Source organism: Cygnus olor, chromosome 14, assembly GCF_009769625.2.
Source record: "Cygnus olor isolate bCygOlo1 chromosome 14, bCygOlo1.pri.v2, whole genome shotgun sequence".
Classification (NCBI taxonomy): domain Eukaryota; kingdom Metazoa; phylum Chordata; class Aves; order Anseriformes; family Anatidae; genus Cygnus; species Cygnus olor.
In genome coordinates, this window is record NC_049182.1 from 2,776,657 (window position 1) to 2,800,228 (window position 23,572).

The 23,572-nt window shown below is 44.4% G+C and overlaps 1 protein-coding gene and 1 long non-coding RNA gene across 2 annotated transcripts in view; both read right to left on the reverse strand.

Annotated features, from left to right (window-relative positions):
* The window catches only part of LOC121078167, a 28,828-nt gene extending 18,813 nt beyond the window's left edge, over nucleotides 1-10,015 (reverse strand). Inside the window, exon 1 of the long non-coding RNA XR_005824476.1 lies at nucleotides 9,675-10,015. This is a non-coding gene — a long non-coding RNA (uncharacterized LOC121078167). The remainder of the gene's footprint in view (nucleotides 1-9,674) is intronic.
* Nucleotides 10,016-16,032: 6,017 nt separating this feature from the next.
* On the reverse strand, nucleotides 16,033-22,680 carry C14H5orf15 (chromosome 14 C5orf15 homolog). The gene is made up of 3 exons (XM_040573990.1): nucleotides 22,466-22,680; nucleotides 18,828-19,423; nucleotides 16,033-17,606 (listed from the first exon to the last, which is right to left on the reverse strand). Exons 1-3 carry the CDS (start codon nucleotides 22,605-22,607, stop codon nucleotides 17,475-17,477), a joined length of 870 nt encoding a protein of 289 aa, XP_040429924.1. The 5' UTR covers nucleotides 22,608-22,680; the 3' UTR covers nucleotides 16,033-17,474.
* Between the last annotated feature and the right edge of the window lie 892 nt (nucleotides 22,681-23,572).

Sequence of the window (23,572 nt, forward strand, 5' to 3'; positions counted from 1 at the left end):
GCAATAAAATAATAAGTGAGTTAGAAAGAATACACAGCCATTCTGAATTACATGATCACAAAATTATGTCTTGATTGACTCTTTTCCTTAATGCTTGCATAGGCTGACGCAGTTGGATCAGAGAATTTCCTTTGAATATATTAACATTTATTAAAAAAATTATCAATTTCGAAGTTACAAAATGCCTCTCTAATTTACTACAGTTCAATTTACTGCTTGGGAGCCAACCACGTTTCCAGGCAGACACCCTGGGAGGCCATTCTGGCATCTCGTTTCATTCAAGAAAATTATTTGAGTTTTACAATAATGTCACTGCAGGCCAGCTGGGGGAGATGGTGGAAGTTGGGCAGAAAGAGATCATCGTGGCTGCAAGGACCACACTGCTTCCTACCCCCAGCTCTGTATCGGAAAGACAAAGAAATTATTTCACTGTGAAAGCTGCATACAAGAAAGAAATCTGAGAGCAATAATTTAAAGTTAATTTTGAAACCATTCCACACAAGCAGTCAGAAACTAGGGGCTGATCCTCGTAGACACATGGAAGTGACATCCAAAATAAGGATGTTCTCCTTCTGCTGTAACACTCAAGAACTGCACCGTACGTCCCCCAACACTGCCTAACCCAGCTGTCCTCAACCCAAACCCTCTATGCAAGCAGGTGCTTGGGCAACTGGGAACTTGCTGGCTCGTGAAACAGCCCTCCCGGTGGGTGTTTGGGGATCAGCTGCACCAACGATGGACTTGGTGAGGACCCCCACAGTACACACTGTCCTCTGGTCTGTGCAAGGCTGGAATCAGGAATTCACAAGGGCCACAACTAAAGCATCAGATAGTGTGATCACTTGATAGTGCCCCTTCTATCACGAACGGAAGGAATAGCCACACCACCTGCAATGCACCTTCAGGAAATGCAGGTTTCCAAGACAAAAGACCTTTTCCCTCACTGCTGAGATCTCAGTAGGAACTGAAAAATCAATTATTGATGCCGCGATCCGGTGCTTGCAACGAAGCTGTTCACCTTGCTGGAGGTCTGGCGGCACGGGGAAGCCCCGAGGGGCCCTTCCAAGCATCTGGACGGGAGCCTTGCTCTTACCAGAGCTGCCCCGAGAGGCACGGCGCGGCCGAGGGGACGGGGAGGAATTTGCCAGATACGAGAGACTCCCTGAAGCACATGCTTTCGGTTCAGTAACAGTGAGCAACTCGCAACGCATTTGGCTCCCGGTCTCAGCTCTCCCCGTTGTCTCGTTGGAACATCTTGTGTAACTCCGGAGACTCGGCTTTAGTGTGCGTTACCGCTAACTGCCTTCCTCCTCAGCTGTGCACCAACACCGCCCCGAGAGCCAGCCTTCCGTTAGCCCCAGTCAGGGACTAACTAATTAGTCAAAAAAATCAGATTTTCTGGAGATAATATTACACAGATAACTAAAACTAAAAAACTATGCCCTAGAAGGACAACTTTTCCGTAGGCAAGCTCCAGCATTTGCCTTGGTTATTCCCCAGACCCACATTTTCTTTCCCTCTGCCATGCCCAAGCCATAACGAGCTGTTCGTACTGACGTGCCACCAACTACCTAACAAGAATTATTTATTCCTGTCTTCAGGGCTCAAAATGAAAACTCTCTGAATTCCAGTTATCTACTAAAGAAAGACTGACCTGAAATACGGATTAGTTGCTCAATGCTCGTGCAGTGGGATACGATGCCATTGTTACACCTTTAGGTCTAACCAAGGAAGTCACAGGGTGCATGCTGGCCGTAAAGCAAAGGAGGAGAGGGGACAGAGCCCTCTACCTGGGAGGTGCAGATCCTCTGCCTACCAATAAATCTGCAGATCAATAACTGAAAGAAAGAGGGAAGAAAAAAAGTTAAAAAAATAAATGGAGGTGAAAAAAGGGTGCAGAAAGTGAGAAAGTAAGTAAAGGAAGAGAAAAGCAGCAGACAAACAAAGTGTTTAAGATGGCTGTGAAGCTGTAACGCTCCCAGCCTGCAAACTTGTCGTGGGTGTCAGTGCACCAGGCTGTGCAGCTGGGATGTCGCAGCACCACGCAGCGCCGGCCACGAGGCTGTGCAAACGCCTGGTGAACAACTTGGTTGGTGGCAGCAAGGCGGGAGCTTCTGTCAGACCCTGGCATCTCGCGAAGCCTCTCCCGGAGCAGACGGAGCACTAGGAACGCCCGCAGCCACCAGCAAGTTTCCCTTTGAACAAGGCCGGGAGGTAAATGCACAAATCACTCTCACTGTTCTGGCAAGCGACGAGCTTGGGTTGCAATAGCAACAGAGTATGTTTAGTTATTTGTACGAAGCGTTATTTAGTAAGAGGATTGCTGATTGCAAGCAGGAGCGGAATGTGATGAGGAGGTGATGAGAGGGGCTGCGGCCATCTCCTTGGCCCTGGTGGGTATGAGGAGGCGGAGGAGGTACGGCTCCTGGCCAGGCTCCTGGCCCTGCTCCCGCCCCGGCACGGCTGGTGAGGCGTGACGGGGTCCCTCAGCAGGAAAAAGAGCAACTGAAAACTAAAGATTTATGCTCTCGCATAACTGGGCTTGCTCAGAAGGGAGTGAGAAAACGATGGAGTCGGACCTCTAATAAACACCAGCGAGCTTGTACCCGTCTGACCGCAAAGCGCAAAGCCCAAGAGCGACCACTCCCCCTGCTCTGGGAGCTTCTGGGGTTAGCAGGGACTCCCCATGAATTTGCTAGTGTGGTTGAGTTGGGAAGCTGATTTTACAGACCACACCGACCTTTGGAGAGGAACTTACCCCTACTTTCTTTACACCAGCTTCTCCCCCAATCCATTTGCAACAGCTCTCATTTCCTTTCCCAGACTTGTGAGGTTCAGAAATAGGAGCTCAGGAAACCTGCTAGCCCACCACAAATGGGCCGAGAAACTTCTTCCAAGATAACAAATTAATATCTTTTTCCATCACGAAAATTACCAGCAGGCATCCATAAGACACCGGCACGTCCGCAGCCAGGTCTGAGCATCAGGCTTCCCCCAAAGGAATACAACAGAAAAATTTTCCTGGCTTGCATCAAACTCACCCCTTTGCTGCGTTTGATAATGCTTGTTCTTTATGCACAGACAGGAGAAGGGGAAAGAAAGGTATTATCTCATTACCGACACTGATCACAGTTCAGGCACTAAATCCTGCCAAGGAGTACATGCATCAAAATATTCATAACTTGGTTGCACGAGAAGAAACTCGTATCAGGCGGCAGCCTGAAGAGGCATTGTCCTGTGACATTCAGGTGGAGAAAACCAGAGCGTGCCCTTCAAGTTTTATGACTGAGACCAAAATTTGCCAGCATTTCATTATGATCTTATTAACGTTATGAGATCAGGGGGAAGAGTGTGGTAACAGGCAGAATAGATTCTTTTATTATTATTATTATTTCAGCTCTGTACCCATAACAAATCAGCTCTATTATGTCCCAGGGCTTTCTCTTTGGCTCTCCTAATCTCATTGCCACTACATAACCTCCAGCTGGCTTTAAATCTGGCTGCTGTGTGCCACTTTCCTATTTAAATCTTCTTGCTTTTTATCGGTTTCATTTTTTAAGTGTATAATTTACATTTGGTTCCCACTGGCTACAATAAAATGTCCAGGCGAGTCGTTCTCATTGTCTCGCCACAACAGGAGGAAATCCCAAACGAGCTGATTGGTATCGGGTGGCATTGTGGGTTTGTATTTTTGTATTTTTCTGTATTTTTTTCAGGCCCTGGATATTGGCCATTTTTCCACGAGAACAAGGCAGAGTTTTCCAGCCCATCCTCTTGGCTGCTGCCCACGGGGGTGGCTCCTTGCCCCAAAGCGTGGCCCTAACCACTGACCTGTTCGTGCCTGGACACTGGCCCCCCCTGCCCCTAGTCCCTGGCTGCGAGCAAGTGAGTAATCTGCCTCCTTCCTTTCTCTCTGGGGACAAAGGGACCAAAGGCTCTGGTGCAAGTCACTGCTGGCAAATTATATCTATCTTCCAGCAATTATAGGATAAGACAGATTCATTCACTGAGCCAGCCACATTCTACCCAGATCCCAGGCATTACCTCCTCCTCTGAGAGCCGCCAAGGCAGAGCGGTGACACGCCATGGCAGCTTCTTGCTGCCCATCCAACTTCGGGCCAAATTTGGGCTGCAAACTAAGTCAGCATGACCCATAGTTGACTAATGAGTGCTAAATAAGGTCAGAAAATGCTGGGTCTGCACAACCCTTAGGGTTTCCTGGGGGCTGCTGAGGGACCTCAGGACTGTGTCACCAAGGAGAAAGGTGCCAAATTTGCTCTGTCCTCCTTGATGTGAATCTTCCACTAAGGTGCCAGTAAAGGTGCACGACCAAAAGCTCCTGAGACCCCAGAGCAGATAAAATTGCATCAATAGCCAGGTACCTTCCCTGGATATTTTCAGCACAATGCTCCAACAGACCCCACCACATCCCCGGCACTTCCCCTTCCCTGAGCACACAACCCGTGACTTTGCACGGAAGGGGTGTTGCGGTGCCAGCCGCGGGGCACAAGGGCCAAAACACATCGTCCCTGCCCACTGGCTCCCTGGTGAGCCCTGGCACTTCACAGAGTTGTTCAGAAGAGGTTTCTGGAGACGTGGTCTCACATTTCTCAGTCGCACCAAGCCTCATCGAGCCAAGATTTAGAATTGCAAAACACACGCTGGGCCCTGGCTCTTCGGGAAGTGGCCAACCCAGCAGAACACACCACCGTGGGGCAACGTGGTCCCGGGCACAACCTTCCTGGGTTTTGGGAAACGGACCCCACCACCACCAGATTTAATTCTTCATTGCTCCGTGAAGCTCTGAAGGTATTTATACACATGTCAAAGACGTGCAAGATAGGGGTGAGGACTCGCTGCTGCGGCTGCCAAGCCCCACGACAAATTCAGCCATTTCAAAGTTCCCTTGAGTGCTCGCGAATATTCAAATATCTATCTGGCACCTGGGTTTTGTTAAGTTTTCTGGTTGTGTGGCTTTCAGAACTCTGTTACTGCATGCTGGGGTATGATTAAAGCATTTGGCTTTCCGTGGTAACATTACCCATCTATAATCTTGTTTCTTAGCGAGATCGGAGCCAGCTGTACTAGCGGTTTCCTTTAATAATAAGTCTTCAGGAATAACTCTGCCCTTTAAGCCTGAAGGCTGAGGCGACACGTGATTGACAGCTATCATGGCTTTCAGCTAATTAGATATTCTCTACGTTCAGCCGAGGGAGGGTTTTTAAAGGAAATAATTACAGGCTCAGGCCCCGGGCCCCTCATGGCAGGTCTGAGATCACCGAAGGTCTGCTGAGACTCATTTTCCAAATTCTGGGGTAATCCGAGATACAAATCCATTTTGAAAACCGCGCGAGCCAAACAGCCCCATCCCATCTTTTCAAAACTAAATGCAGATAAGAGACAGCCACTGAGTGCAGCAGGCAGCTGATCTCTGTGTGTACAGAGGGGCTGCCCAGGCTCCCCGCTCCCTCCCCACCCAACTGGAGGTAAACGGAACTCCACCCCCAATTGCACGAAGCAATTAAGCATGCTGTGTTAATTAGTTACGGCAATGACGATCTTCTAGACAAGGAATGTGCTATTCCTTGTAAACGATGCTGTCACAGAAGTGTTAATTTCCTTTTGAGATTAAGCTGCCTGAGTGTAAATCAGCTGCTGCAACCACCCCAAAAATACAAACTGCAACGCAAACATCCCAGTCAGAGGCAGGGAGAGCGACCTGCTGCTATATTTTGCAGACTAGAGAGCCTTGTAAGGCTCGTGAGAAAGTCACAGAGAAGCATCATGTTGTATCAGCTTAACTTTTTTTTTTTTTTTTTCCCCTGGTGTGAAAGCATTTTCAGTACATCACAGCTCTGCACTAGGTTTAAGCCTGCGGACAGCACTGTAATAAAATTATTTGCAGGAAATTATAAAACTGCAAAGGAAAGGCTCGTTGTCACTTTGCAAATGTCACAGAAGATGTGTGCTCCTGCAGTTTGTCACGAGTTCAGCCCCACTGCTGTGACTGCTGCTCGTCAGGAGACAGCCTGTACAGCAGCAGAGGCATTTGAAAGCCCATCTCCAGCCGAGATGACTTGTTATGATAAATCTTCACCAAATCAAGCGTTTTGCCAACAGCAGTTGGAAGATATCCATGTTTTTATTGCACGCACATTCTCCATATCCCATTGCTATCATTCAGCAATAAATGTATTCATAGCTCGTACCAGTTGCCCACCTAAGATTCGGGTAGTGTTACAGCCAGAGAAGACACCTGTGTGGACTGGAAAACATGTACCTAAATTAACAGCATCTTCTCTCCCTCTGTAATACAGAATAAGTCAGCTGTTATGCAAAATCTTGCTGCAAAGCATCTCATCTGCTGCTGGGGCCCTGGGTCAGCTGTAACCTGGGTCCTGCAGGGCTTGAGAAATCCCCAGGCTGACCTTTGAACAACAGGCTTGCTGGAAAGAGGAGCAAGCCACAGGAAAAAAGGGAGTTGGGGGCAGCAAAATCGGCGTTCTTAAAATAAAATAACAACAACAACAAAGTCTAACAGCGTTTGCAAAACTAAACCTGTTCACTTGGCAATCGAGCCTTGGGAAAGTTGCATCCATCCTGCGCAGAAGGAAGTATTTACGGCCTCGCGCTCGCAGGCTGCAGGTGGGGATGTTCTGGAGGAGATTACAGCCAGACTGCAGGCATCTTGCAATTTTATTGCCGTGTTGTTGGAAGTAGCTCGAGGTACACGACAGCGCGCCCAAGCCCAGATGGCCATCGTTGGGCACGGAAGGGGGAAATAAAGACTGAAGGCAGCAGCTCTGGCAGGAGGGGGCTGTGGTGCCAGCCCCCGTGCCCCCCGGGACAGGGCTGCAGGGTGAAGGGCTCCCCGCCCGCCGGGATCAGCTGCGGAGGCGAGGAGAGGTTTGTCTTCCAAATGAAGTGTGTGTCGCATCACGCTGGTAATGAACACACACAGCACTGGCAGGGCTACTGCATAATTTAGCACCACAAACACTGTCTTTCTCCGGAGTTCTCATAAGTCTCTTATCTTTATTTATAAAGTGTTAATCTGCTTTAAAAAAAAGAAAAAAAGAGGAAGAGACTAAAGTTCATGTGTAAGCCTTAAAATGTGGTAAAATAATGAAAACTGTAAGTGGAGAGGAAGGGATTCAATTTCCTATTTTTTCAACTTTCGGATGCCACAGGTTCCTGAAATTCTGAGTTTGGGAGCAGCGGAGCTCAGCGCAGGGGCAGGCACCATGCCCGGAGCTGCAGCACGCCGCATGGGCAGGGGAAGGGGCCCTGCTGGACCCCTGCTGCAGCTCCTTGGGGGCTCGGGCAGGAAACCCTCCAGCTCTGGACAAAGAGCAGAACAGGGAAACACCTACAAAGTAATCAGGCTGTTTTCAGCCGATGGAAATTGTGTACACCAAAGTTCAGGTGGGGATGCTCCCAGCTGTCCAGAAGCTCACCCCAAAGGGCAGTCGGGGAGGGACACGCGTTAGCTGTGGCTGCACTTGCCTACCCACAGAAGTTAAGTTCCACACTTTTAGGGCCACTTTGCAGCCAAAAAGGCTCATACATCTCCTTGGGACCACAAATTCAATGAGGTGAGGGTTCTTATTTCTCTGCATGACACCTGCTTATTTCCACATGCCGATGTAGTATTCAAGGATTTATAGCAACTGCAGTAATTTCGAAAACCATTTGCTCTTGCATTATACTCTAGGGGTTAAAACTCTGCTAGGAGCAGCGGGCTTTTGTGCATCTTCAATAGAGGAAGATATTTTAGGGTTTGGGTTATGCTAGGGTTTTTTTTTCCAAGAGGTTTGATGGTAATAGGTGACACGTTGTATATATGATTTTTGTAGTGAAAACTTCCATCTGACCAGTGATTTCCACAACAAATGGTAAAAGCTTGTACAAAAATCTGTAAATGTCCCACTCACCAAACTGAAAAAATTGTGACATTCAAATATTCTTGCTCAAAAGCGAAAAGACAGCCCTTAGCAGACCAGATCTGAAACAAGCAGATTATATCCCCAGAGACAGGAGAATATGTTTGGAAAAGCTTTTAAGTATCTCAGGAGCGAAGGGTTATTTGAAACCCAACATGTCAGTCAGACGTTTTGACACAAACATGCTGGTGCCATCAACACCTCTATAGTAAATATTTCAAGATAATCTTGTTCTGAAATACAAAATCTAGCTGCTCTATTCAAATGCCTGATCCGACATCAATCCCGAAGTGATCCAGAGGCGGGTAAAGAGCACCGCAAGCCCAAATCAGGGTGAGACCCTCTGGCAAAAAGGAGCAAAGGCTGCTAAAAGCCTCGTGTCCTTCCTGTACCTCCAGCACGTGCTGCCAGGGGCATTTCACTAGGAACAGGTTTCATTTACAGTGCTGCACACAGTGCTCAGTTTAATTTAGACTTTTTATTTTCCCTTCAATATTGTTTAGCATATTGTACGAAGCTGGGGGGATTGTTTATAGAGTAAGGTATAATCCAGCCCGAACAGCAGCAGGGCCCAGACCATCAGCTCTCAAGCCTCAGCCCTCCATTACCCAAGCCTCTGTTTGCAAATCTGGGCAAAGAGCGAATTAAAGCAGCACTGCACCAAGAAACTGGGCAGAAATGTGCAGCCTCATTTAATCTTGCTGCATTCGCTGCACCGATGCCCCCCTGCAGCACTCACTCACACTCCTCTCTGGCCATTTGGGCTTAGCCTGTCTCGAGTTATTTGCTAGCACCACAAATAAAGGGGCGGGGAGCTTTGGTATGGCCCTCGCTCATTGTCACTATGAACAGCAGAACCTGAGAAGCTTTATGTGACCTTACCCTAGGAAAGAAGCACCACACCACCTGGAAACCAGAGAGGCCTAAAGGAGCTACAGCTCTTTTACTAAATAAGTAACATTAGTGAATTGAATGAATTCACTTCAGTCTGAAATTTGTCAGGATATTCAGCTTACACAGAGCACATTCAAATATTTAAGGCAGGCACTAGAATAATCATGGGTCGCTCTCCGATATCACTGTGGTGCTACTGCTGAACCACCACTCCTTAACCACTGGGTCAGCTCTGAACTATCCCAAAGTCTCACTGTGGCATTTTCAAGGAGAACCCATCTCTGCCACAGATATTTCCTCCGTGGTCACAGACTGGCATTTATGGAGAAAGACAGTGGGAAGTGAACCAGGAAGCACAGTGGGTGCCCTAAGGGTCGTTCTCCTTTTCTTTTAATCGTTCTGATAAACCTTTGTTAGGAAATCAATCACCTCAATCTTGGGGAAAGAGGCGTGTTAATGACTGTGTCCATTTAGCGGGTGTTTTAGGTTTTATATTCAATTTTATTTTTTGCATGGAGCATGAAGAGGAATGGCATCGAGGACTGCCACGCTTCGGAGACACAGCAGCGTCCTCTGAACATAACAGAGCCCACAGCGGGCTGCCAGAGAAATCAATGGCTGGTGGAAGCATGAAGGAGGAATCTGGTTTCTGGGGCAGGGATGGGGGACCTGCTCTCAGCTCTCACACGTGGTGTGGGACCTGGGCATGTGCTGCGGCCTTCAGAAGGGCTCGTGTGGCTGTGATGGACCCGTAGCCACGGTTTGGCCTGGCTGAACCAGAACGGGTGACACGGGGATGGTACGGGAGCTGTACCCCCCCCAGCCATGCCTCCATACCTGTGGTCATCCGGGGCGCTGGACGCTGCATTTCCTCAAGCCCTGGGAAAGGAAGGAGAACATCACCTGAGGCCCAACAGCAGTTAGCCAGGGAATGTTTATGCCTCTCTTAAACAGAGAAATGTCCCTCCCAACTTTTCTAAGACACGTCCTGGCCCGACATTACAACCCCACAGGTGTCAGCAGTTCCCATACAATGGCTGCACAGGTGTGTAATTGGGAGCAGAGCAGTCTAAGCAAGTAATTAGGCAAGGAAACTATTTACAGATATAAAATAACCAGTTTTCAGACACCAAGTTCAACAAGGAAATGGGTATTAGCAGCATGAATGTAATTATTCTATTAACTAGTGTTTTGGAGGTATCTTTCTAAATCTGGATCTACTCAAGCACACAGCAATCATTTCTATAGTACTCTGGAAAAGGTTAGATGCTCTCAGGTAAAATTCATTATATTATAACCCCATAATTAGCAACATTTTTCCTTTATACTTATTTCTCTGTTACCAAGCAGTAACATTTAGGGAGATTGGTGTCTTTTTGCCAAGGTTTTCCTCTTACATGACACAGGCAATGTATGCCAGGTTAAGAAAACATTTATTTTCCCCAGCGTTAGAGAAGCTCTCTGATTAAGAGTTGGAGGTTATTCTGCTGAGTCGCAAAGGTCTAAAGACAATCTTTGTTCACACAAACACATATGATTACAGACCTTAATACAAACGAGCTCCTCACGTTTATCCGGGCAGGAAGAGCTGCCGGGGTGAGGCCGGGAGCGCGGCCGGCCCCTGCCCGTGGGCGCAGCCACATTGCCCCCTGCTGGCGCTGCCCGGGGCCGGGGCCTGCCTCCCGCAGCGGTTCCCCGGGGAAATGGTGGCCTCCTTAGGGGCAGCCTCACGGCACGGGGCAGCTCGCTTTGCTCCAGATTTTGAGCGGCCTGCGTCCAGGGCTTCGCCCGCTACAGTGCCCTGGGCGCTCCCCTCCTGTCCGGGCTCCCAGGGGCTGGGGGTAGGGGCTGCCTCCCCTCAGAAACTTTGTGCTGGCAGGCCTTTAAAAGCAGCAATAAGCTTCTGCAGCTCAGCCCCGTGCAGACAGCACCCCTTGTTCCAAGGCTTGAGCTTCCCACAGGTGCCACGGCTGGCTACAGGCGAACTCACCCTTCCCAGCTCCACCTCCCCACATGGAGCTCAGACCCTGGGCCTCCCCGCCCAGCTGGGCAGGAAGCCTCCTGCCTGCCTTCACCCTCGGCAGGGGTCCCCTCAGCTACACGACCACAGAAAAGCGCTCGGGATGCCACCACGTCCAGCAGTCCCCAAAGTGCTACGTGGGAGCACGCCGCAGCCAGCTCCAGGTGAGGCTGCATGCCCCGCGTTAAGCTAAGGAGGGTAACAGAGCCCCAAAGGTGGCTGCACCTCAAAGCCTCACCATCGGGGTGAGGCAACGTGTGGCCCTTTCTGCTATGATCTAGCCCAGGCGTTTTGCACTAAAATGGGATTGAGGATAGTTTTCCTCGCTAGGGAGCACCTATTCAAACCTACAGCGTCTTTCCCATAATCAAAGTTCTTTTGCATGTTGGTGCGGAACTTCCTGGGCTCCATTTTGTGGCCACTGCCCCTTGTCCTGTCCCCACAGACCACTGAAAACAGGTTGGCCAAATCCCTCTGTCTCCCACACTTCAGGTATTTATAAACATTGATAAGATCCCCCTCAGTCTTCTTTTCTCAAGACTGAACAGACCCAGGTCTCTCAGCATTTCCTCATAGGAAAAACAACAAAAATACGCATCGTAATTCCACAACCTTGCAGAGGAAGCTTACATTCTTAACAGCTTTGCAATCAGCAAATCTGGGAGTCCACTAATTCATGTAATCTGAATTGGAAGTAGTATTTCAGCATCCTTGGTATATTTGTGAGCCTGAACTTCAGTTCTTATCCCACCAGCTTCCTTACATAGCTTAATCACATGCTTTGTTTACAGAATTGTATAAAGCAGAGTGATTAAGTCTGGTTTGATTTAATCTTTAATAAAACCTGAATGAGTGCACCTCAATAAGGATAACATGACCTTCGTATTTTCATTTTAATAAACATTGGAAATTGCCAAGATTAGTGATTTTCAGTGCTAATAACTTAACAAGGCAATAGACCTTGTAATTAAAATAAGTTTAAGGAGGCTGCTAAATGATTTTGATAATGATTTAAGGACCAATTATAGAAAAGATCTCATTCTTCCCCTTCTAATTAGATATATTGGAAACACGAGAGCTGAGAAATTGTGATATTAACCATTTTTCTTACAGTGAGGACATCCAGATGCTCTGTATCAGAAAGATTTAACAAAAAACAGTATTGTGGGCTCCTCCTTAGAGAACACTTTATTGTGAAAGAAAAGGCACAAGAATGATGTTATTAGTTCTGCTGCTTTGTGGTGGCTAGGATATATGGCCTTGAAGATTACTGCTCTATCAGCCTTACATGAGGATTTAGCACTCTCATAAAGCCACTCAGCCTTGTACGAGTGCAAAATGCAGCTTCGGTTTGGGCTCGGGACAGGAGAGGGGAGCAGCAGGGCCAAGCACGCTAAGCTCAGGGCTGTCCCTCCTAAAACACTCCATAAAAAAACAACCCCAGACTAACCAAAAGAAACCCCAAAGCCTCAGGCCAGCCTGGCCTTTCAGCAACAAAAATCATCACGCTGAGATTGCAGCGAGCAGTCATCCACCCAGACTCTACAACATAAGATGCTCATTTTGGGGTTGGTTTTATGAGGCAGCTTGGTAACAGCTTTAGAAGAAGCCAAATTAACAGTTTGCTGCTACTTCAAGGGGAGCATTCCCATTTCTGTCCTGCTGTCCTGAACACTCCGCTCGCTTGCCTTGAGCGAGCTCTGGCATGGCTCTGGCTGCATGGTAAACCAGCTCGGTGCCCCAGAACAGCTGAAAATCAAAGCAGGAAGAAGAAGGATTGTACGGCTACAGGCTGTACAAGAAATATATATCCTTATAAATGTGTAAGAAATACCTGCTCCCTTTTGGGGAACTAACTAAAGATTTCCTAAGTCTGAGTTACAGCTGTAGAATATTCTTCCTCCCCTAATATTACCAGCAGTCTGTGTGAGAACCATAGAAATATCCCTTTTCACTTACTAATATTTTTGTAGCATTTAAATTTAAGAGACACCACATTTTTCATCTCCACATTGCAAATTAATTTCCCGTAACTCAAACCACCCTGCTTAGATAAACCTTCCTCTCTTCACCCTGTACACAGCCGAGCAGTAGCCAAGGACAGTTGACTTAACTGAGTAATATGCACTGGTACTAAATGAAAATTAAACTATAAATATTTTAAAATACCTGATTTCCTGGATAGTAAAAGTGAAATGTATCGTTTGTTTAAACAATCCTATTCGTTATTTCTTTCTTCATTTCATAAAACTCAACCACTAACGAGAACCTACATAAATAGAGCTTCAACTTTCATCTTTAGAAGTTTAATCAGAAAGCTCGTCTGGAATATTTTATTCCTTTTATCAGAATACTGATGGAAGTCATAATTCACCTTAATGCAAGAAAGTTTCCTTGTTTCAGTGAAGAAATTCATCAAGACATTTCTTGTTGGTAAGATCTGACATAAATCTGCTTGCTTTTTCCTCTGTTTGATCTCAGCACCTTATGAATTTTTGATTGCCTGCTCTTAATTTTCCACAAGCAAATTCAATTAAAGAAATTAAAAAACAGTAGTTCAACCCTGATTACTTCATCAACAAATGGCTCTTTTATTGCACAACGGTTGACATACGCCCCACTCTCCTGGTGCTGGTGGAGTCCTTATAAAACTGGGTCATATGAAACCTTTTCCCCTTTATTGGTGCTATTAGGAAGCACCATATCAAGCCACCCAAGTCAATTTATCAAGGCACTTCCCCTGTACAGGAGACAATCCAAAGGCTATTGTGAATGAAAAAGATTTCCTTGGAAAAAAAAAAAAAAGGAGTTGAAGCCATTAAGTGCATTTCAAATCTTTGGTCTGCAAGTGTGTGGTCCTTTTACGGTACCAAGATAACAGAACGGTGTACGAGTGCACTGGAGAAGCACTTCAGCACAGTCATCCGAGGTTGAGGTGACAGTGCAGTACTTTCTGCCTTTGTTTCCTGTACTCTCTTGCTACAAGCAATGGTGAGTATGAGCACAAGTACCGGCCAGCCTTCAACCCAGGACACCTTACCACACTGCAGGGTCTGGATGGCAGCGTGCCTTCAGTAACAGGCTGATTATTTAGCACTCATTCCTTCAGGACATGGACACCCAGTGTTAACGGGTACTGCAGCCTCTCCCTTATGCCGGCATTATCAACTGAATGACAGAGAGGACCATCAGTATGCAGGTTTTAAAAACAGAGAGATTCCACAAACATCATTATTTAAACTAATTTACTTAGATGTATCCGCAAACTTTCTGCTATGTATGGCCATAGTCTAGCAAGCCTATCTCTTGGGGCAGCTTACTACAGTCACTGCCAACCTTATCGAGCAAGATTTGCCTCAAGCACTTAAAATACATTAGCATCCTAGGAGTGAATCCATTTAGATAATTCCCCAAATGAAACATGCTGTTTAAAGAACTTCAAGGATTTCAAATGCATGTTAATTTCTTGTGAGTTTAAAACCATTCAGAACAGCTTTCCTTAGTATTATCGGTAAAGAGCCTTATTAAAGAAAATGCATAAATATTTAAAAGAAAATTTTCTCTTATTTGCAATACAAAGCTATTGTGCACAATAGCTAAAGCAAGCAAAGAGTAACTGTTTATCTTAAGTATTTGGAGCGAAGCATTATTGGCTGCATCTGGCTACAGAAGACACACATGCAAGCCATGATTTCACAATCTCAGTATCAGTTCCCTAAATGAAAAGACTTCAGTACTGATATGACTATCAAGAGCAAAAGGCTCAAGATGCAACGTCCTCCTCAAAGGCCACCTCATGCACAAGCATTTTCAGAGAAAACAGCTAAAGATACATTATGAAAGAGAATTTAGTAACTGTCACAGTACAGCCAAAGCAAGCTTCAGTCCATTAGCCTAAATACTGTCAGGTGCAACTAATGAATACTAAAGCTGTGGGACAAGCACAGTCACAGCAGAGCTAAAACAGCATTTTAAAATGCAACGGCACCCAAACACACTGCAAAGAAGCAGGTTTCGTAATTGACTTGATGTTAGACCTTTGGCAATTTTCCTTAAGAAGTTCACAAAAGGCAATCTTGCTATTAGCCGCACATTCTTCCTCCAGCAAAAGTTATGTTTTTTTAAAAGAGTTTCTTTGTTGGAAGGAACAGCTCAGAAGCTGGGAAGCTAATAAATTTCCCTTCCCACAGACAGTCTGCACAAGTACAAGCAGTTTAAGGACAAGAAAAAAGCAAGATTTTTATTCTAGCCTATTAATGCATAATCTTAAAGGGGACATTGTTATTAGTTCAGAAAGCCTGGAAGAAAAATATTTAGAGTGGTTTGATTCAGGCAGCTGAACCATGCTTCAAGGGCTTTGGAGGAGACACAACATGGAATAAGGTAACCATAGATATGAACTCCAGAAACCAATAAAATGTGTCTTATTTCTTCTAATTTTGGTCAACATTGATTTTCTATTTTTTTTTCCAACATTATTCTAGCTACTATAGTCAGTCAAGTGCTTGAAAATGTAAGAGGTGACTTGAGGGCCTAACTCACCGGATGGGTTGAAGAGAAAATGGCATTCAAAGTGAACTTTAACATGGGTATCATCATACTTCTCTGCTGTCAGGCACTTCCAATACTTCATTCAGTGTTCTGTGTAAGGGCTGTGGTGCCAAGCTGAAAGGAGCCGCACATGGTGAACAAACCATTGACTAAAGTCGAAAACACTTTACGACTGTTATTTAAAGAGAAAGTTACTGAACTTGTTAGGAGCAAAAATATTTATTAGCTCCCTTCTCTCCAATATCTAAACATAATAAAGGAGCTTTGCAGAGTAACCTTCCCCTTTGGATCTTGACCACAGCAATGTTTATTTTAATGTGGGTATGTTCAGGTGAGAGTTTTGAGTATCTTCCACATGAATTGTTAATTATAGAACTTATATAAAAAAAATTACCTGTTAAAAACATGATTAATTTCTATAGCTTAAAAAAATTCATTTGAACCTTGCCACCTACCCTACATACCATCTAAGAGAGGCGTAAAACAAACTCCATAAACTTTCCCTGTGCAAAGAAAATATATGATTTTGAATGGGTTGTCCAATCGCAAGCATAAGCAAGCTCTTTACCAGCAGACATTGCATAAAAGCAGTGAAGTAGTTAAGATAAAAAAAACACAAGCTTATTATTGTCATTTATTTTAAAAACCTTATTCAAAATATTAAGTGATACAAGTCCAAATATGATAAAAATTACTGCAAGAAAAGAGTTTTGGAGTATTTTGTTTGTGCTTTACTTTCTTGTGGTTATGAAAACAACGCATTTAACAGCAGGATTTAGAACTTTTAGCACTTCCTTTTTAAGATAGCATCATGCCTTCAGATTCCTCATGCCAACAGCTGTAAATTTATTTATTTGTTTCAAAATGTTACATAACTACTTGAATACCAAGTCATTAATTATGGGGTTCTGATCCACCATTATTTACATATTTATCAGTTTGAAACCTAACAAACAGAATGTACAGAAAACTACGATTTTATATTTTACAACTCATGAAAACATAAATAAAGTACAAAAGACAAGGTAAAAAAAAAAACCTACTGTACCAGTAACTTGCTTTACATTAATGCGTAAATATTTTTCAAAAATTAGAGTGTGCTGTCCACAGACTGGCAGCCCCACACACCATTACTTTCATCTGCCTGTTACCTGGGTCAGAATAACAACAAAATAAATTATTCTTACTCTCTCAGGCCTCTCCTATTTATAATATACCCAACAACATAAATTTTTCCCAACATTTTTAAAATTCAGCAGAATGCTTTGATTTATTGGAAGCCTGTCAACTGCCTATTTCTTAGTAGGTTTACTCAACAAGGCTTTTTTTCCATTCATTAATTTCAAAAGATAATGAAAATGTCATAACTATCATTACAGGAAAAAAGCTGGACAGTCAAGAAGCTGCATACTTTCTCATGGATCTCAAACATTTTAAAGAAATATGCAGCATGTAACTTCTGAAATAAAATGCTTTATACATAATTCTTTTTAAATGATTTACTGCATGAACACATACAGAAATTATGAAGTTGTCACGCTAGCCATTCTGCCTAAAACAGGATTGAGCTATGCAAAGCAAAAACAGAACAAAAAAAAGACAAGATGAAAGATTTGCAGCATCAGAATTTAAGCACGGGAAAAAGTAATTATATTTTAAGTTTGCAATATAGCAGGATTTATGAGCCATATAAGTGATTAGCAAAGAGATCATTAATTTGATTTAGTGATGCCAAACTCATTAATTTATTAGACCTAAAACATTTTATGCTTATTTTTTTTGTATTACAACTATTAAGACTGCTCCAGACACCAATGAAGATGCCTAACAAATGGAAAGCACGAATTATTAAACTGTATCTTTATAGTCGATTTAAAAATCTGACCAAAGTAGCAAACAGATGCATCATGCCCTTGATCTTGCATGAGATTTAATCTCAAAAACATCCAGGTCAAAGAGAGTACCTCTCATTCCAGTACAAGTGGCATATTTAGAATACCTGAATATTGTTACATGATTAGGCAGGCAAAGAGTGAGAAGTTCAGCAAACTCAAATCACAGTGCTTTTAAAATACGTAGTCATTAGTTATTTTCAGGGAAGGCATTGCTTCATTAACGTTTTGATCTAAACGGTGATATTCTACTGTTCTGGAGCATAGGCCGTCCCTCCATCTTCGGCTCTGGACCAACAAGAAGATCTGAAAGAAAAAGCAGACAGCTTTCAGAATGGCATGGAAAAACATTTCGGTTTTGATAGCCAGCGTAACACTTGTATTCATATCACAGTTCTGTCCGTGGACCTGGCAATGGCATTACTGTTGCTGTAAGACACAGCACTAGCAGTCAGACATTTCCGTGTCATCCTTGCCATCAAGTCACCTACTGGCAACTTCAGCTGCGGTTTGGCAAAAACACAGCATTCGACTCATAGCTCTTTTAGTGAAGATGTGTGTGCAGTGGCAGTGCATATACAGGCTATTAAAATTATTCCCAGCTTGATGACATTTATCAGCTTATTCATCTTATCTATTCTGACATTTTGCCTTTTTGAAAATTACTTGTACTACTGGTGCCGAAACAAAGGCAAGAGGATCATGGGGACTCTGAAAAGAATGTAGCTTTTAAAAAAAAAAAAAAAACACACTTCTGCTTCACAGTCCCCAAAATGCTAGACCAAATCAGTGTTTCTACAATGATAAACACTAAATTTTCCTCACATCTAGAAACTAATGTATAGCCCGTCTGTGTGCACACCTATACTGGCTCTGGCTGGGCTGGAATTAGTCTTCCCCTGCTAGCAATGTATTTTGAAGTAACTCCGGTCAGGCTACTTTTGAGATACAGGTACTTAGTTTGTACTGAAGAAACAGTTACCTGAAAACACTAAGTTCAGGCTTGTCTTTGTAAACCTGGAAACAAAAGCCTTAGACATTTCCTAAAAGTTTACAGTTAACCCCCCAGAATATGTACCGTATAGAGACCACCTGAAAGTGAGTATGTATTACAAGGATTATCACAGTCAGAACGAGAACATTCCCACATCATTTGGGACTGATGTTCCTTACTTTGGTGTTTGGAATCTTGCGCAGTACCAAAATTAATCACCTTTCACAGGACTTCACTCAGGTCTCCTGTCTAGAAGTCGTGTTGTATACTGTGAGCATATGTTACTGAACCGATTGATTGTCTATGCTATCATTTAATTGATTTTCTAATTTTAAATGCTTAATTCAAGATTATTTTCATTGTACAGATACAGATGACAGCAATGATCTGCATATTAGTACCACAACAAGACTAAGTGGTCAATGATTTAACTTTCCAAAAAGCTAAATACCTCTTACAAAAAAAGTTTACAAGGCCATGCAGCTTCATTTTAAACCCTAAAGTCATCTCTCCACCTTTCACAGCATACCTACCTTCCTCTTATTGTGATAGGTGACATAAACAACAGCTACTAAGAAGGCAACTACAACCAGATGAAAAAAGAAGTGGCTGTCATCTTCTTCTTCCAACCCTGTGACAGAAACATCTTTTATCTTCTCATCGAGGGACTTGATTTCCTCATTGTAATTACTCATGGTGTCAGAGTCCTCATCTTCTGGCATCTCAAGGAGGTCTGGGTTGTACCTGGAATTCGATGTCATTTCATAAGGGCCATAGTCATCTCCTCCATCTGATTCCAGAGTTTCTTTTTCTATGGGTGGTGAACTATTTAGTGTGTCTTTCAAATCTGTCAGAAGATCCTCTTCCTCAATTTTAGTATCTTCAGAAGCATCAACCTCCATCTGAGATACAGGACTAACAGTCACGGCAGGAGAGAGCTCGTTCGATGGAGAATCACCTTTTGCTGTGGATGGTTTCACTGCTGTCACAGAATTGATTTTAGCTGTTGTTGGGCTTGCCGCTTTTTTTGTTGGGGCTATACTCTGCAAGGTGTCTGTCAAATTCTGGGAGCTACTTAGCGTTTCATTCACATTTCTAGAAGAAACATTTTGAACCACTTCCACAGAATCTGAGAAACAGATGAGAAACAGTCATTATTAAGGACAAGGCACTAGCTTCTCTTGTGATACTTCACCTAAAAAACAAAATGATTGCAAGGCACTTACGTGACAGACAAGAAGTCTTATAATGACAACCAGGACATATTTCATACCACAAACCTTTTAGAGTTCATATGCAGAAATACACAATCACATACTTTGGCAACTTCGAAAAAGAAGTCTTAAGTGGGACAAGAATTATACCTCGGGAGCACATGCTTACTAGATTTGTATGCCCAGGAGTCCTGAAAAATTCAGCACACTTATTTTTCCAGACTCAGAAGCTCTGAGACGTGCCTTCACTCCCGCTGTACATTTACGATGCCTTGTAGAATCGTATGTGGCCAGTATTTTCTCCCTAAGAACACACTTTCTCTCAAGGAAGATTTGAATCTGGAAGTGAAGTGTTATAAACCTGACTAGTTAGCTCTTTGCCTTTTTTTTTTTTTTTTAAAGAACTAAAAAACATTGGCTACTTATGAACTCCCAGATTCAAATCAGGTGGCACCTTAAAAATGTAAAACAAGTTTTAGACTTTCAGTAGCCTCATTATTTTAATAGTAGAACCATACCTGACATGTATTTTTGGCATATCAAACTTTTTTTTTTTTTTTTTTAAATAAATAACTTCATAGTTTATTAAGTGCTCCCAAGTTGTTCCCTGGCTCACTGGAAAGTTACAAATTCTAGAAATGAAGCACTGAACCAACTCCTTGTGTCAAATTACTCATAAGTAAAATATTATTCAGAGGATACTGAATCATGTTATTCATGAAACACGTATATTTACAGAGGATCAGTTACAACAGACCTCTCCTTGTTTGCATGGTACACTTTTCCAGCACAAATTACACTTTAACCAACTGTAACACAGAAAAGAATCACTACTCTCACAAGAACTAGACATGACGGTGTCCACTGCTTTTCATTTAAAATAGTTGTCACTGATGAAGAAATTACCAGTCCAAACTATCAGGTCAACTTTAAATGTTCGGTTCTAGTAGAGGACAAGTTTAGGGAACTCTTATCTCCCTCAGGAATAAAGCCTGTATACATGGAGATAAATACGAGGAAAAGCAGCTGCAAGATAAGTTCCATATTCATAGCTAGTTGGTGCATTACTAGTGAGGTAGGTAGACGTCAGACCTTGCTGCTGCTCTCACCAGATGGACAAGAAGTATCAGAGAGCAATAGGTAAATTCACTGAAAAGCAAACAAGCACAGATATGTTTGTCCGTATAGAGCAACCCTGTACATATCCTTAGACTTTTAAGCTGTTCTTAAATTTATTTTAACCTGAAAATTTTAAAAGGATATACTCTTAACTGCAAAGGAATCCCAACACCTAATGTTGCGGCTCCAACCCCACTCCAACGCCCCGTTACCTAACCTTTAGAGAAAACGACGACTAGTTTTTTCCCACATTAAAATACATTACAAGTTTTCAACGGTGAAGTCAATATTATTTCTTTACTCAATTTAAAAATTCCCAGAGGTGTGAATATATACTGAAAGAAAATTATTTAATTCACCAGGAGTTACTACAACCCCCTTCTCTTTCAGAAAAGGAACGAGAATAACCCTCTACAAATATTCCACTACAATTTCTGAACTGCAAAGTAATTCCATGAACATGCATCTTCACCAAAAACTGTTTCTTTCTTTTAGTAAGTGGGGAAACAAAGAGAACAGGTTCTTAAACATTTCTCATCCAGAAGGAAGTGAAGTAGCAGAGCAAATATAGATTCTTTCTACCTTTCTTGTGGGAATGAGGTATCAACAGCTACCTAGTAACATCTACATATTTCTGGACTGTGATTTAAGTTGCTAGATACAGTCACGTTCAGCTAACTCTTTAAGAGGTCACTTGTATCAAAGGAAAAAATACTTCCTATTAAGGCTCTGCCAGTAAAGCAATGAACACTGCTTTATTTTCTATACTGAATATGATCACGTCAGTGAGAAAGAATAATTTCTACTTCTTCCTATAAGGAAGTTTTGATTCTTTGTTTTAACAGGAGTAACAAGCTTAGCAACTAAACCACAACTGATTTATGATATCTACTCAGAACTATTTGGCGTGATAAGTGGTGGTTGCACTGTTTACAGTTACACAACCCCGTCAGGTGATGTTAGACCTAGCGCCTGCGCTCCAGAGACGCCTCAGCTTCACAAATAGATATTCATGTTTAACACTGGTGACAGATGAACTAACTACGCAGCCCTCTTAGTAAACGTTACCTGTAAAAATTCACTTCTGGGAAAATTTACTTTTTTGAAAGCAAGCTGATTTCTGAAATTAAAAATTCTTGGTTTCTTCCAGGTTTCTGTCCAACATCCTGAACCGCTTCCTTCATTACTCCCTACCTATCAGACCAGGAGAGGGGAAACACGGATTGAGTGCTTTGGATACACCGACTGCAAGACTGGAGCAAGAAAGATGCTGCGGGCGCAGATCAGCTCCTTCCCTCCTCTTAGCAATTCCCTTTCTCTTTGCTGCCCAAGTAGCAGTCTACCTAAAACAAGCGGGAGTTCAGCGCACTTGAAATACGCCCTGCTTACTGGTACCGTTGGTCTGTAGGTTCAGGGGATGGGGGATAAAGAAAGCAAACGGACTTCACTAGGAGTCGATTAGCAGAATGAAATACGCCTATTTCTGTAAAGAAAAGCAGGAAGAACACTATAAATAGATAGGACACTGGGTTAAGGAGAACAAATCACGGAGCCTGATGCCTGATGGAGCCCGTTACGCTGCCTCGCACCCGTGCACGGCCCCAAACCTCCCGCTCCGCCGTGACCACCGCCCACGCGACGCACATCTCACACACACCCCGCAAATAACTAAATAAAAGAGAACCGCTGCCGGCCGCAGCGACTTCTGAGGCTGAAAACCGCCGAGAAAAGGCTCCCGCAGACCCACAGCGGCGGCCCCGCCGGGCGGTTCTCTCCCGCGGGCGCTGCCCCGCTCCCACACGGCCTCCGGGGCCCGCCCGGTTCCCCGCCGAGCTCACCGGAGCCGTCCGGGCCGCGGACGGCCAGGGCCGAGCCGCAGAGCAGCAGCAGGCACAGGGCGCTGCCCGCCGGGGCGCTCCTCCCGACGGCGGCCGCCATCTTCCCGGGCACCCCCACGGACGTGGCGGCGGCACCGCGCATGCGCGGGGCTCGAAGCGCTGCGCGCCTGCGGCCGGCCGGCCGCGCATGGGCAGGGGTGGGCGCGGCCCCGCTCCGCCCGCGCTGTGGAGGCCGGCCATAGGGTTGTACGGGTTGACCTTCCCGCCGGGGGAGGCGGGCGTTAGGGCTCGGGCCTGCACGTAGCCAGTGCCCCGGGGGGCGGTGTGTCACCGTTCCTCCGTGTGACGGGGCTGTGTGCTGTAGGGCTCCTCTGGTGAAAGCTTTTGGCAGAATTGGACTTTAAGGAGAGGGAAATGACTGTAAACCATTAGCTCGGCTTATGGCTGGCTCAGGAAGACCCACCAGCTGGGCTCAAACGCACCTCCCAACAACAGAAATGTCAGTATCACATGAAACAAGGTTTAAGGAAGGAAGAAAACACTTTCCTGTTGGCACCCCAAATGAGGCAATCCACACCCTGACAGAAGAATTGAGGGTGCTCAAGCTCAAAAACACTGCCTCAATCATGGGAAACAAAAACACTGCCTCAGTCATGGGAAATCCAAGCAGAAGGAGCCCAACGGCTCAGGAAAACACACCAAGAACAAGGGACATGCACACCACCTAGGAACACCAATGAACTTTGAGCATCTACCAATTTACTGTGGACAGTTGTGTGTGGTTTGTTTAGATATATGAGGTCTGGAAGAAGACCACTTCCCCTACAAGTGTTGCATTAAGTATTTGAAATAAGACATACTCAGAAATACCGTGGAATAGCCTGTGATAAGACAACAAGCATTGCACAATTTGCCTGCTGTTGCTGAGGCGGAGCTGCACATGCCTCACAAAATGTCGTAACGTAATGGTCTCATCAAACGCATCCTACTGAGCGCAGTCTCTTACCATCTGCACGCCGCCTAAGTTGATTCCTTACATATGCTAAAATAAAAAGTTTTAATGAAAATTGACTGAAGTTTATCCCAGCAGATAACTGTTCATTGCTT